General features: G+C 34.7%; 1 protein-coding gene across 1 annotated transcript; it reads right to left on the bottom strand.

The window, feature by feature from the left end:
- Nucleotides 1–2,123: 2,123 nt before the first annotated feature.
- On the bottom strand, nucleotides 2,124–13,414 carry LOC136201280 (26S proteasome regulatory subunit RPN13). Its single transcript, XM_065991904.1, has 14 exons — nucleotides 13,312–13,414; nucleotides 13,165–13,242; nucleotides 12,094–12,186; nucleotides 11,938–11,997; nucleotides 11,798–11,836; nucleotides 11,636–11,710; nucleotides 11,451–11,517; nucleotides 9,801–9,882; nucleotides 7,775–7,893; nucleotides 7,655–7,678; nucleotides 6,243–6,337; nucleotides 6,092–6,169; nucleotides 5,234–5,288; nucleotides 2,124–2,535 (listed from the first exon to the last, which is right to left on the bottom strand). The coding sequence occupies exons 2-14, from the start codon at nucleotides 13,201–13,203 to the stop codon at nucleotides 2,399–2,401; spliced, it is 963 nt and encodes a 320-aa protein (XP_065847976.1). The 5' UTR covers nucleotides 13,204–13,242; nucleotides 13,312–13,414; the 3' UTR covers nucleotides 2,124–2,398.
- Between the last annotated feature and the right edge of the window lie 1,484 nt (nucleotides 13,415–14,898).

Here is a 14,898-nt window from a genome sequence, read left to right as displayed (position 1 = left end):
TATTCTAAGCAACTTTAATTCTTCAACTTTTTTATTTTGAGATTGTTTAGATGATGTTTGGTAAAGAGAGAGAAAGTTAGTGTTTAGAGAGAGAAAGTTCCAAAAATGATGATTTTCGAAAGTCGAAAATGTAATTCGATAGAAAATATGACATTGAACAACTTTAATTCTTGAAATTTTTCATTTTCAGGTCGTTAAAGATGGTTTTAATAGCATTAATCCAAGTTTGAAACCTCAATCCTTATTTTGACAAAAAGTAAACCAGAGTCCTTTATCTAAAAATTAGTGAAACCACATGGGTTTTATTTGAACTTAACCCTTGATAAAATGCAAAGTTAGGACATTTCACTAATATTACAAAGTGATTCCTACACAAACTATCATTGTTAAATATGGATAAGGTGCAAAAATACTCATAACGATAACATCCAAGAGCAATTTTATCTTTAACGTTTAAAATGACGCAAATTTTACCATAACATTGACAACTAAGAACATTTTTACTCATAACATTGACAAGTTGGAACAATTTTAGACATCATTACGAAATACATATATTTTATTTTTTATTCTGCACAAATTGCATATCAGTTGAGTCTAAAAAAATATTTCACATTTTGTTGTGATTTAATAATAGAATTGAAAATTAATATTTTTAAATTCGACAAAATATTTTAATTTTTTTTCCGACGCATACAATACAGTATAATTTTTTGTTTTTAAATTAATTTTTTTCATGTCCGCTTATATGTTTGTGATTTATTACTAATGAGCAATAAAATAACAAGATTTATGATTGAGAAAACAGCTTGATAAATTATTTTTTAAATTGATCAAACTTATCAACGTTAAACGTAAATTTGCATTTTTCTACCAACATTAAGGATAAAATTGCATCTAAGTATATGAGTATGTCTCTATAAAGTATGAACTTAACTTATGTTTTTAACATTTAAATTCTTTTATGTGGTCTTTTTTGTGTGGTCAAAAGTGTTTTTTTGGTTTATGTTTTAACTAGTAATAAAATGCGCCTCACGTGCCTCGAGCGCGCCTTTAACAACTACAAGTTTGGGTTAAACCTTTCAATGTTTGTGGATCATGAAACTTTACTATTCACCGTCCCCAAATTACTTATCACCGCCCCTCTTGGACATTTTCGCCCTTTTTCATTTTTCCATTCAAAAACTTAATATCCTCTCTCCCGAGCCAAAAATTGGTTTTCTAAAAAATGGATCCGAGAACATCGAGGAAATCGAATAACTACAGTTTCTATTTACACTAATTGAAATTCGTCTCCAAAAACTACCTGATCCAATCAGTATATTAAAAAAATCATCCAAATTGGCCTAAACGGGTGACTCACACCACCTGGCCTAGGCAGAAACGGATGAACTACCATTTCTGCATGCCTAAGCGAAAACGGATAGCTCATCCGTTTGCTGCCTAGGTCAGGTGGTGTGACTCACCCGTTTAGCACATATTCAACGAGCTTATCTCCAAATCCGGAGACGGAACTCGTATTTTCGATTCGATTTTCAAATAAAAATACTTATCCGAGGAATCATTAGTCTTTTTCTTCTACCGTGTTTAAGTCCCATGAATGTTGTTCGGGTTTTTGAATTTCAAAGAAATTTGAGAGAATTTCAGTTTTTGAATTTAAAAAATGAAAAGGGCAAAAGTGTCCAAGAAAAGGCGATGATCATTAATTTAAGGGCGGTGAATAGCAATCGACTTCTATTATCATGCAATTCCATGTCCAGGGAATTTATGTCAAAAATTCCATAAAAACTGTATACTTTTTTGTGTAACATCCAAAAAATATCAAGACCACCACAAGCACCCCACTATCAGTGAATCCTAGATCTGTCACTTGTGCAATCAGGGACGGATCCAGGGAGAGCTAGGAGGGGCTTGAGCACCCACTGGTCGTCGGAAATTATAAAAAATTCCATGGAAACTGTGTACGAGGTTTTAATGTTTTATGTAAAAACACCCAAAAAATATCGATTTAGCACCCATAAATCACGAGAGACCACCACAAACACCCCATGTCAGTAAATCCTAAACCCGTCACAGTGCAATTCTTCTAGTTTAAAACAGACAAACACACACAATTGACCATCTGAGAATTACAATATCTGAATCTTCATCAATGAAATTGACCAATCATATGGGGAAATTTTCAAGTTGTTCTTCTGTGTATAATTTAACCACAAAGTTAAACTGTAAAAAACCCTTTGAAGTTTTACCGTTTTATCTTCCCCCACCCCTACCAGTTTTTTAAAGAAAGAACTAAAAAAGGCATAAATTTTAGGTAATAGAAGGTAAATCATTCTCTACTCCTGTAATACCTGAGCACGAGAAATACACAACACGATCACATAGAATGCTGCCGCATCTAGCGGCTCTCGTCCATCGGTTCGCTTCGGTCGCATGACTGAGATGTTAAATCCTTGTCGTCTCGACTTGATTCTTCAGATGCGTTCAATACTGAATCTTCTAACTCCTCCAGAAAAGATAGAACTGTGAACTTAACTGCAATGTCAAAGATTGAACTCATAATTAGCCCCAATACCAATTCATTTATTATCTAATATACACTTCTTTTTCGGACATGGAAAAGGACACCGGAAACGTTATTTCTAAAACATAACCAAATAGCCTTTAAACAAAAATAGATATGGACTCGAAACTCTACTAAAGAGGAGTGTCAACATAGCTTATAACGGGTTAAATGCTCCATTGGTCACTGAACTTCAATTTGTCTCAATAAAATTAGGGTTAATTACAAAAAACTACCCTGTGGTTTGGACTTTTTGCGATGTGGTACCTGTGGTATTTTTTGTTACAAACACAACCCTGTGGTTGTCACCGTTAGACAAATAAAGGAGACTGTCAAAATTCTGTTAAACAGATGACGTGGCACAGGAGCAATTTGGGAAATTCGATTTTTTTATTTTTATTTTAATTTTTAGTTTTTTCTTTCTCCCTTTTCTTCTTCTTCTCCTCCTCCTCCTCCCTTTTCTTCTTCTCCTCCTCCCTTTTCTTCTTCTTCTTTCTATTTTTTTCTTTTTCTGTTTTTCTTCTAATTTTTTTTAGATTTATGGAAATTCCAGAAATTTGGAAGTTCCAGAAATCGGGAAATTCCAGAAATCGGGAATTTCCAGACGTGAAATTCCAGACGTGAATCACGTCTGGAAATTCCAGATTTCTGGAATTTCCCGATTTCTGGAAATTCCAGATTTCTGGAATTTCCAGACGTGAATCTGGAAATTCCAGAAATCTGGAATTTCCAGACGTGAAGATTCACGTCTGGAAATTCCAGTCTGGAATTTCCAGAAATAAAAAATTAGACGGAAAAAACTAAAAAGAAAAAAATAGGAAGAAGAAAAGAAGAGAGGAAGAAGGAGAAGAAGAAAATGGAGGAGAAGAAGAAGAAAATGGAGGAGAAGAAGAAGAAGAAGAACACGATGAAGAAGGAGAGAGAAAAAACTAAAAACTAAAAATAAAAAAATCGAATTTCCCAAATTGCCCCTGTGCCACATCATCTTTTTAACAGAATTTTGACCACATCGCAAAAAGTCCAAACCACAGGGTAGTTTTTTGTAATTAACCCATAAAATTATTAAACTTTAAATTTTGTCTTACTAAAGTCACTCTGGCAACTTCAAGAGCAAAAACACCAAAAATACGGCTTCCACATCAGCACTAGTCAACTTTCATCGCTGATCGAAACGACAAGTGTTTGCCAGCTAGCTAACTGGAATGACACGTGGCTACCACCTAGCCAACGTGTCATTTCAGTCATCTAGGTGGCAGCCACGTGTTTCGGTCAGCAGTGAAAGTTAACTACCGCTCACATCGGAACCACGTCACTTTTCTAGTGATTTTATTGAGACAAATTGAAATTGTGTGAACATTTTGAAATAACCATGAAAGTTCAGTGACCAACGGTGCATTTAACCCCTGCGACAGTGTATTTATTATCTAATATACACTTCTTTATTACTTAAAACCATTGTGAACTTAGCTGCAACGTGAAAGATTAAACTAATATACACTTCTTTATTACTTATAACTACTGCAAGAAGGCTTCTTGAAATGTGGAAGTGACTTAGAAAGCGGTGGTTAAATGCACCGTTGGTCACTGAATTTTCATGGTTGCCTCAAAATGGTCACTCAACTTCAATTTATCTCAATAAAATTATTCAACCATGAATTTTGTCTCAACAAAGTCACTCCGACGACTTCAAGAGCAAAACGACACCGGAAAAATGATATCACTGTTATTAGAATTTTAAGATTCCATTCGTACGATTCGATTCGATTCAGCTCTACTTTGAGCCGGATCCTAATCATTGTTATCAAAAACTTCAACAACACTAACTACTAAACTCATTCTCCTCTAGTCCGATTGTAATTTATCAAGTTATCAACTCAAACTAGTTCCATTCCATCGTTACCAAGTTAACAACATGGCAAAAAATCAAACTGTCCATCTCCACTAAGTTATTAAACATAGTCCAATTTGTGAATTAGTTTTATTAGGATTGCATTTGCATTAAATTTGAATTTTAAGTACTTGGTTGATATGATTTTTTTTCTTTTTGACATTAAAATTGCATTTCGATATTTGATAATATTTTGAGTTCAACATGGTAAATGTTTCGTTATTTTACAATATTATGACTTTGAACCAAATCTTACAATTCAACAAGTCACGAGCCACAAAATGTGAATTTTGATTCACGAGTCGAATTTCAATTTGACAACTACGCCCAAAACTTTAAGTAAAAAAAGCTCATATATTAAATTTGAGAAAGGCCAACAATTTTCTCTCAAACTCGAACCAAATACCTATCACAACTCACGATTTTCGGTCTAACTCAGGGAAATTATTAGAAGTACCCGACATGAACGGAGGACCTTCCATACATATTTTGACATATGTAATACGGACCCACACATATTATAAGATGCCCCACTATTTTAATTATTCAGTGGGGTCACAACACACATATCCAAATGTGAATTGGGGATCCTCCATGAAATGAAAGACCGGATGCTTAATATAAGAACTCCTAACTCAAACTCCGGATTTCCTAGAAATCATCTCTAAGATTTGCGATTTTCTCTCTCAAAATTTCTTTAGGTATCTCCGCTTTTGTGTCAAATTACTTCTTCAATAAAGATAATGAGAATCAAATAAGCAGTAAGATTTCAAATCACTTACATTTACTAGGATCAATCCCAAATTGGGACAAATCTACTTGTCCAGTTCGAAGCACCTATAAGAAAAAACAAAACAAAACAAAGGGCTGAATTGGCTAGAACCTCAAACATAAGCAAAAAACTGGGTTAAATGCTTCGTTGTTCACTGAACTTTCATGGTTGTTCAAAATGGTCACTCAACTTCAATTTGTCTCAAGAAAATCATTCAACTTTGAATTTTGTCTCAATTAAGGGAACGTTTGGCATTGTTTTCCCCGTTAAAAGCAGCATTCGGTAAAACTTCTTTCCTTAAAAGCTGGGAAAATTGCTTTCGGGAAAAGCTACAATTTGTAGCTTTTAGGGAAAGTAGTTGCTGCAACTTATTAAGAAAGCTGATATTAAATTTTTTCAAGTCATAACTCTCAATATAACCTAATATTATATATTCTTTATTTTTTATTTCTCGACTTTTATTGTGTTTTTACCAAACACTCGTCAGCTTTTTTCCACACTTTCCCCCAAAACACGTTCTGCAATGACAAACTGATTCTAAGTCATCAGAAAGATGACGTATCTTTCACGTCAGTCAACTTTCACCGCTCACCGAAACGAAACGTGGCTACCACTTAGCTGACATGTGGCTGCCACCTACTTGACCGAAACCAGGTGGTAGCCAAGTGTCGTTTCGGTCAAAAGTGAAAGTTGACTAGTACCATAGAAACCACATCATATTTCCGGTGTTTTTTTGCTCTTGAAGTTGCCAAAGTGACTTTTATTGAGAGAAATTTGATTAACCATTTTGAGACAACCATGAAAGTTCAGTGACCAATGGTGCATTTAACCCACAAAAAACAAAGTAGGTAGAACAGCATTATCTCACATATGTAAAAGAATCCATTTGTTGACGAAAAGGTGGACTCTGAAGTAACTCCAGAATATCTTCTGCGCTCCATGGACCCTGGACCGCAAAATACCTCAGAATACAGCAATGGATAAGAGATCTCAAAACAAAGGACCATTCCATTCCATACCTCAGGTAAATATGCCCCTAGTCTTTCTTCTAATGGCAATGTATCGATCAGTGGCATTATCAAATCAGGCTTCAGAATATCCCCTAGTCCTAAGCCTAGCAACAAAAGAAACCACCATAAATTAGTTGCACCGAAGAAACTGAGATAATTTTATGCAGTACTATTTACACCTGAGATCACAATAAAGATAATGGATCTATTGATAGATTGAAACCAAAAAAAAAAGATCAATTAATCCCTGAACTTGGCCCAAAAAGCTGATTGGCCCCCTTAACTTACAAAGTGTCTCGTTAGCCCCCTTAACTTGCTAAAAGTGACATGATTAGCTCCCTAACTCCACATGTGATTGAATTTGGAATTTGTATCATTTTAAGCAAGTTGAGGGGCCAATAAGTCACTTTAAACATATTAAGGTGGCTAATAGATGATTTTATGTAAGTTCAGGGGCTAACAAGACACTTTGTAAGTCTAGGGGGCCAATTAGCTTTTTAGGCCAAGTTTAACGGGCTCCTGATATAGTAAGCCATTTTTCTTTTATATCCAAGTTGTTAGTCTTTTGCGTTCAATTGAATTTGTTCAAACCTATGTTGCACGGACACGGACACGGACACAGAAACAGACATGGCAAACGTTATTTCTAAAACATAACCCTCATAAAATAGCCTAGAAACGAAAATGGACAAAGACACGAAATGGACACGGACATGAAAAGAAGAAACACTACTAACTAGAAGTCTCCGTGCAATATAGGTTCAAACTTCTAGAATACTGGGAAAAAGGGAAAACGAGGCTTAATACATCTTTAGCCTCATGTATTTGTCCAAGAAAGTCAACTCCCCCTGTACTTTGAAAAAGTTATATTTAACCACTGAACTTGGTTAAAGTGACCAATTGACACTCTGAAAGGTACCTATTTACTGATAGGTTTATATATATTAGGCTTATATTTGTAATTATACACTCTAGGGTTAGTGTTTGGCTCACTCTTGTTGTTTCTTAAAGTGATCTATTAGCCCCCACTGAACTTTCTTAAAGTGTACGCATTTCAACTTTTCCAAAATCTCTCGTTACTTCGCCACGTGGATTTTAGGAGGGGATTAATGGGCCACTTTAAACAAGTTTAGGAGGTAAATTGAACATTTTAAAAGTATAGGAGGCAATTGACTTTTTTGGACAAGTGCAGGGAGATAGGGATGTATTAAGCCTATATTGCTACCAATTTTTCCATCTTCAAATACCAAAAGTGAATCATGACAATCATGGAAACTTTAGATTCATAAACCAAAAATAAATAAATAAAATCATTGTTTTTTTGAATTAAAAATATGAAAGATATCCAACAAGTCCAAAAAGGAGAACAATAAAAAAATTGTACAGGCTATTGCATATAAAACACAAAGGTTGGTACATACCTCCATCTGGATCTTCAGCACTACCTGCAGCATAATTTCATCAAATCAAACAAGTCAAAGTTCTAAAATTAACAAATAAAGAGAAGTGTGGAAGTGCGGAATTCACTATCTCGAAAGTACCTCCTTGCCCAATGTTACTCAATATTCTTTGTAGGTCTTCCAATTTAACTGGTCCAGAAGAAGAGGATACATCACTCGTTACTTCTGCACCTAAGTTTGGTAGAACTAAGTTACCAGCCCTGTCAAGGATGAACTTAATAAGAGAATCATAAAAGAAAAAAAGAAACTTCAAATGATATCATTCAAGGAACAAAAGGAGTCGAGATCATAGTTGTCAAATCGAGACTCAACTCGTGTATCGAAATCCTCATTTTGTAAATCGTGACTCGTGAATTGTAAGATTCGGTTCACATTCATAATATTATAGAAAGTAAAATATTTACCATGCTGAACTCAAAATGTTATCAAATATTAGTCTAGAAATGCAATTTTAATGTCAAAAAAGAAATCATATCAACCAAGTACTTAAAATTCAATAAAATAGTTTCGCTCCTTTTGGGATAATTATATCTACCAATTTATGAGGATCATTTACATGCTTAAGAGAGCTATGGTATCATTCCTAAACTATACAACCATAAAACTTGAATTGCTCATTTTTAATTTTACTTTCTAAAACTTCTTATATTCTCCATAAATTTTGAAATTAGGAGCCTAACAGCAAGAAATGTATTTTGACTTACTTTCACTTTCACAAATAAAAGCTGAGAAGTATAGTTGAAAAGATTCCATATCTAAAATTATTCTCAACAAATCATTTGGTACAGTAAAGTATATAGAATTGGTATCCAAACCATAAAAGCATTTGACAAAAACAAAATGGATCAGTGATCTCTCTCTCCAAATAGAACATTTGCGAAAGAAGAATAGTGAAATCCTATGTTGCACTGAAGCCGACACGGACACACCGGGAAACGTTATTTTTAAGAAAATTTAGATAGGAAATGGTAATCGAAACGGAAACACAGAAATGCTAATGAAGCAGAGTTTCCGTGCAACATAGGTGAAATCTAATCCAAGCTCATACTTAGGAACACCATTGTAATGTTTTATGATGTTTGACTGGACACCAAGATTCAGGGTATTGGATTTAATTATCCTAATTATTCTAGGGTTAGCGGAAACTTGCTTCCAAGGATCCTATGCCACAATCATGTGTCTTGCTTTAGAGAAAGCTTTAAACCTTCATCCAAAAATTCAGTATTTCAATACGTATTCTTTACATCGACCTCTAAAGGGATAGGGATATAAGTATATCCTAGGACAACTCTTTCTTTTTGTCAGATATCAATATGAATTGGGACATTAACTATCAGCTTAAGCTTTCTTAGTTCAATTGGTTTCATGACATGGTATCAAAGCCTCTTTGATCAAATGATCAAGGATTCGATTCCTGGCAATCCCATTTGTTGATTTAATTTCAACACATGGTAAGATGGGCATGTGTTATTCACGCTTCAAACCTAGTTGGCATTCACGTGCAGGGATGTGTCACATATTAATATGAATTGGGCTTTAACTATCAGCTTAAACTTTTAGTTCAATTGGTTTCATGACATGGTATCAAAGCCTCTCTGACCAAGTGATCCGAGGTTCGATTCCTGGCAACTCATTTGTTGATTTAATTTCAACACATGGTAAGATGGGCCTACGTTGTTCACGCTTCAAACCCAGTGGGCATTCACATGCGGGGTATTTAGATATTAATATGAATTGTTAACTTCAAGCTTAAGCTTTTAGTTCAATTAGTTTCACGACACTTTTCTTTCCAAGAAACAATGCATTGCTGATGTATATTGAACATCATCTCAAAGTACTTGGAGCCGGTTTTATGGGTCCCTTTTATTCATTTTCATCTACTTGAGGAGCTCTCAAACTATATATATTTCATAATTTGAATTTTTAACAAAAATGCTTCCAAAAACACTCTTTGTTTAAAAAAATTCGAGGTATTGCTAATTTTCATTTTTACCAAAAAAATTAAGTGAGCATAGCATTACGCATCCGTGTGCTTAGTAATTTAAAGAGGAGAGTACATACAGCATCGAGGTGCACGGATTAAAATTTCTCGGTGATCAATAAATACCTTGATGATATATCATCCTCAACCATATCTTCAGAAACTTGTAAAGGAGCAGATGCATCAGGTTCTTCTTCAGCTAGAAACTCTGCCAGAAAAGAAATATGTTTTATTTTTCCATAAGTACTAAATTCCTCAAAAGACATCGAAGCTGCACAAGTCCAACACTGATTACATAGAGGAAAAAACTAAAGGCAAATCAGTTAAACCTACAAATGAATTGTAGAAACCACTTCCTACAGCAAAAGGGCGGCCCCGTGCACTACGCATCCCCGCTAAGCGAGGGTCCGGGGAGGGGCCCACCACAAGGGTGTATTGGGGGCAAGCCTTCCCCTGCCAATTTTGTTGGCAAGAGGCCGCTCCTAAGACTCGAACCCGTGACCTCTCGGTCACACGACAACAACGTTTACCGTTGCGCCAAGGCTCGCCCTCAAAATTAAATAACAAAAGCACAATCATATCTATTTCGATACAAAAGAATACCCCTTCCTATCTCAAAATTTATCCCTAAGGAAATGAAAATCTCTGCAAAATATCATTAATATTGAAGGAGAATTCGACTGACAACTGAAGACCATTTATGAGCCATTTTATAAGCTGCAAAGCATCATTCGATGTCTATTTGAATATAACTCAAAATTAGAGTAAGCTGTTATGAAATTACAAGAGTACACGCTAAAGTGAGAATGATTTTATCAGAAATTAGTATTTAGTTAAGAAAAAATGACTAAATTTTAAATCGCATTTATTTAGTAAATGATCGTTTAAAAAGAATGAAAGGTTATTATAATTATATATATATATATATATATATATATATATATATATAAACATAGTTATTAAAGGCACATGGCGCACTAAGGCACTAGCGGTCCTGGAGCCTTGGCGCATGGGGGGCGCCATAGCAAGACAAGGCGCACTTACAAAAACAAAAATTGTAAAACTATAAAACTAACATAAAAATGCAATGGATACTAAATCATGACAATATTCTTAAGCATAAATAAATTTTAAAATACAAAATAAACCCCGTGTTAGAAAGCTAAAGTTGAATCCTAAATCCTAAGTTCTACTCCTGATCAAAACTCTCCAAATTCATCACTCCTGTTGAACTCGAATTCCCCTTCTTCGCTGCTTTGTTTCTGTTGATTCGTTTTATGTGTTTTGTTCTACTAAACTTCTTCTCCTTATAATAAGACTATGTCACTTCCTCTTCTAACTATCTCTTCCTCTTCTAATTAATTCAAACGTATAATCTCTCTCTTCCTTTTTAATATTTGTTTTTTTTTTCTCATTTGGGACCCTTGTAACTGTAAAAAAACCCATAAAACTGCCCCTGTGTCACCAAGGCGCGCCTTTGGCAACTGCCCCTTGGCGCAAAATGTCGCACCAGGCACGCGCCACGGCGGTTGCGCCACGCCATGGGGGTGTCATGTCGCTAAGGCCTGCACCTGGTGCGCCATGTGCCAAAGGCACGCCTTTAATAACTATGTATGTAATTTATATCCTTAAAGTGTTTGCCAAGATGGAGTTATGTGCAATAACCAGCAACGTAATGAAGAGCCATATTTGTCAAAAGCAAAAGAAGATTAAGAAAATAATCTTTTAGGTGACGAGAAAGGCCACAAGAACAAAGAAAAAAGAAACTAAAATAACCTAATGGCCGGTTGATGAAGTAATTGACAGAGCTACATAACTGCCAGTCATCTTCAACTTTAGGCTCCTGCAAAAAAAATGTCAATTGTGAATCTGCGGCCTCTCATAGAGCAGATGACACATCAAGGTTAAAACAACGATAAATGGATATGCAAAAACACGAAACACAAGTACACAACTGTCACCTGCATCCAAAAGAAAAATTTCCGGTCATCTGTGTTGAACTTCAAGATATAAACCCTTCCTGATGCCTGATTAACCTGAATAAACAAGAATTGTCATGTTGAAATCCATTATCGAAGTTAAATATTACAAAATTTACAATCCCTAATGTGAAGACAAAGTACCTTCTCAAAAACTGCCTCATCAGGAAATATAATTTGATCCTATTAATCAAGTGTCAAGGAAAAAAAAGCCAAGCATTCCAAATAAATAATTGAAACGGACATCTAAAAAAACAATAAATCATTTCTTGCAAATAGGATACATCTTCCATAACATTCTGAACTCGATCAAGCCATTGAAAATGGACTAATCCCTCGTCACCCTGACATATTCGGATTTTGTAAGTAAAAACAGTGATACAGATAAAATCACTACCATATTGATAATGTGGGTATTGGAGAGAAAACCAATCAAGTACCCTTGCTATGCGAACAAGTCCTTTCCGTGTATCAGGGACAACCTTCTTATTCTCTAAACGCATTTTACCGGCACGAAACTCCAGCATAATTTCCTGTAGGCAGCAGATAACTGGAAATTAACAACCATCAAACTACTGATACCAAAAATATAGAGATGGAAACATTCATAATTCACAAACAGTGGCGAATACAGGGTCCGTTGAGGGGCGATTTTACACTTGCGTCCGTAAAAAAAATTGCAAAATCGAATTTACTCAAAAGGCTTGCCCCCAGTACACCCTTGTAGTGGGACCCCTCCCCGGACCCTCGCTTAGCGGGGACGCATAGTGCACCGGGCCGCCCTTTTTATATACATGTTATCATCTGAGTGGTTTAGAACCAATTTTTACGTACCAATGTAAAACTTCTCAAAATTAAGCTAGATATGGACTACAAAAGTAAGATTGAGTCTTTTTTAACAAATTTTGGGAAATTTATAACCTATCATATATTAATCAAGTTGAATTTTATAATTAAATACAAATTCAATGAGTTAATTAGCCACTATGAACCTTAATTAAATACAACCTCAGTGATTTAATTTTGTATTCATCATATAACAATCCCCAAATTATCAAATACACAATCAAAGTTCTAGGTCAAATCGCCAATTTATCAAATACCCAATCAAAGTTTAATCAAATCACTAATTTAGCACCCCATAGCCTCAAACTTTGTGGAGACAGGGGCCAGAACCACCCCAGGTCAGGGTGGTTCCAGCGGCCGGAGGGGCTGACCCCTGTCTCCACCCCGAATCACAAATACACTAAACATGTGTCTGGTTAATCAAGAAGCATGCCACAAGATTTTTGTGGTTTGGCAATTAGTTCTCTTTCTCCAACATGTAAGTAAAAGAGTAATTTTCCAAAACCCTTCTCAATGTTTTAGCTAAACCCTAAATTCCTCTTATGTTCTGTACTTTCAGTTACTTAAAAAGGTGTTTCACTGTAATCAAATTGACTCTGCAAGGAACAAAGATGGAAATTTCAAGCAAAGGAATACTATTAAATACAGCCAGAGAAGATTATTACCTGCATTGCTGGAAAATCTTGAGTTGATGAAGAATCCATAACCAATTTTTTATTGGGCGATTTTCCTTGAGAAAAGGACTGGCAAAAAAAAAGAAAGTTCTTACTACCTTTTATCAATTAAAAATCGCATTCACAAATTCAGACTACCTTTTATGTACAATCCGTATGAATTTTGCGATTTCAATCTGTACGTTTGCACGACCGGGAGAATAAAGAGAACTTTACGGGCTTTAGGGTTTTTTAATCCGGTCATAGAGTTTGAGTTATTAATTTCTCTTATTGTCGTGATTATTATTGGGTAAGTTACATTAATAGTACCTGAACTTTATCATATTCACACTTTAGTACCTAAATTATATTTTATCTCAAAAATATACCTAGAGTAATAATGACTGGACAATTTAGTATATTTTACCGGTTAATGACCGGCCAACATGAGTTTCATGAATTAATTACATCAATGGTACCCGAACTTTACCATACTTCACATTTTGGTACCTAAATTTTATTTTATCCTAAAAACATAATTCAAGTAAAGGTGACTGAAAAATTTAGTTCATTTGATCGGATAGTGACCGGGTAACGTGAGTTTGACCATTTTAAACTAAACATTGGACTCACTATACACTCAATTGTAATTTTATGTTAGGAAACTACACCAATGGTACCTGAACTTTACATAGTTTACACTTTGGTACCTAGATTACATTTTGTCCCAAAAATATACCTGAAGTAACGATGACCGGACAATTTAGTATATTTTTACCGGTTATGACCGGTCAACGCGAGTTTCATGAGTTAATTACATTAATGGTACCCGAACTTTACCATAATTCACACTTCGATACCTGGAATTTTATTTTATCCTAAAAACATAACACAAGTAAATGTGACTGAAAGGTTTAGTTCATTTGATCGGTTAGTGACCGGGTAACATGAACTAAACATTGGGACTCACCATACACTCAATTAATATAAAATTATAATATTGTCATTTATGAGCTAAATGACAGTATTATAATTTTATGTTAATTGAGTGTATGATTAGTCTCAATTTTTAATTTAAAATGGTCAAACTCGGGTTGATCAATCACTGATCGGTCAAATATACTAAAATATTGAGTCATCTTTACTTGAAGTGTATTTTTTGGAGAAAATGAAATCTAGGTACCAAAATGTGAATTCGGATAAAGTTCAGGTACCATCAGTGTAATTTACTCATCAAAATCGCATTGACCGGCCATTAACCGGTAAAATATACTTAATTGTCCGGTCATCGTTACTTCAGGTATATTTTTGAAACAAAATGTAATCTAGGTACCAAAGTGTGAATTAGGATAAAGTTTAGGTACCATTGGTGTAATTTACTCTTTTATGTTAATTAAGTGTATGATGGGTCTTAATTTTTGATTTAAAATGGTCAAACTCATGTTGACCGATCATTGATCGGTCAAATATACTAAAATATTGAGTCATCTTTATTTGATGTATATTTTTTAGACAAAATGAAATCTATGTACCAAACTGTGAATTAGGGTGAAGTTCAGGTACCATCAATGTAATTTACTCATCAAACTCGCATTGATCGGCCACTGGCCGGTAAAATATACTAAATTGTCTGGTCATTGTTACTTCAGGTATATTTTTATGACAAAATATAATTTAAGTATCAAAGTGTGAATTAGAGTAAATTCTAGGTACCATTAGTGTAATTTACTCATGTAAATTGTATAA

Source organism: Euphorbia lathyris, chromosome 7, assembly GCF_963576675.1.
Source record: "Euphorbia lathyris chromosome 7, ddEupLath1.1, whole genome shotgun sequence".
Taxonomy (NCBI): Eukaryota; Viridiplantae; Streptophyta; class Magnoliopsida; order Malpighiales; family Euphorbiaceae; genus Euphorbia; species Euphorbia lathyris.
This window is presented reverse-complemented; position numbering and strand designations above follow the sequence as displayed.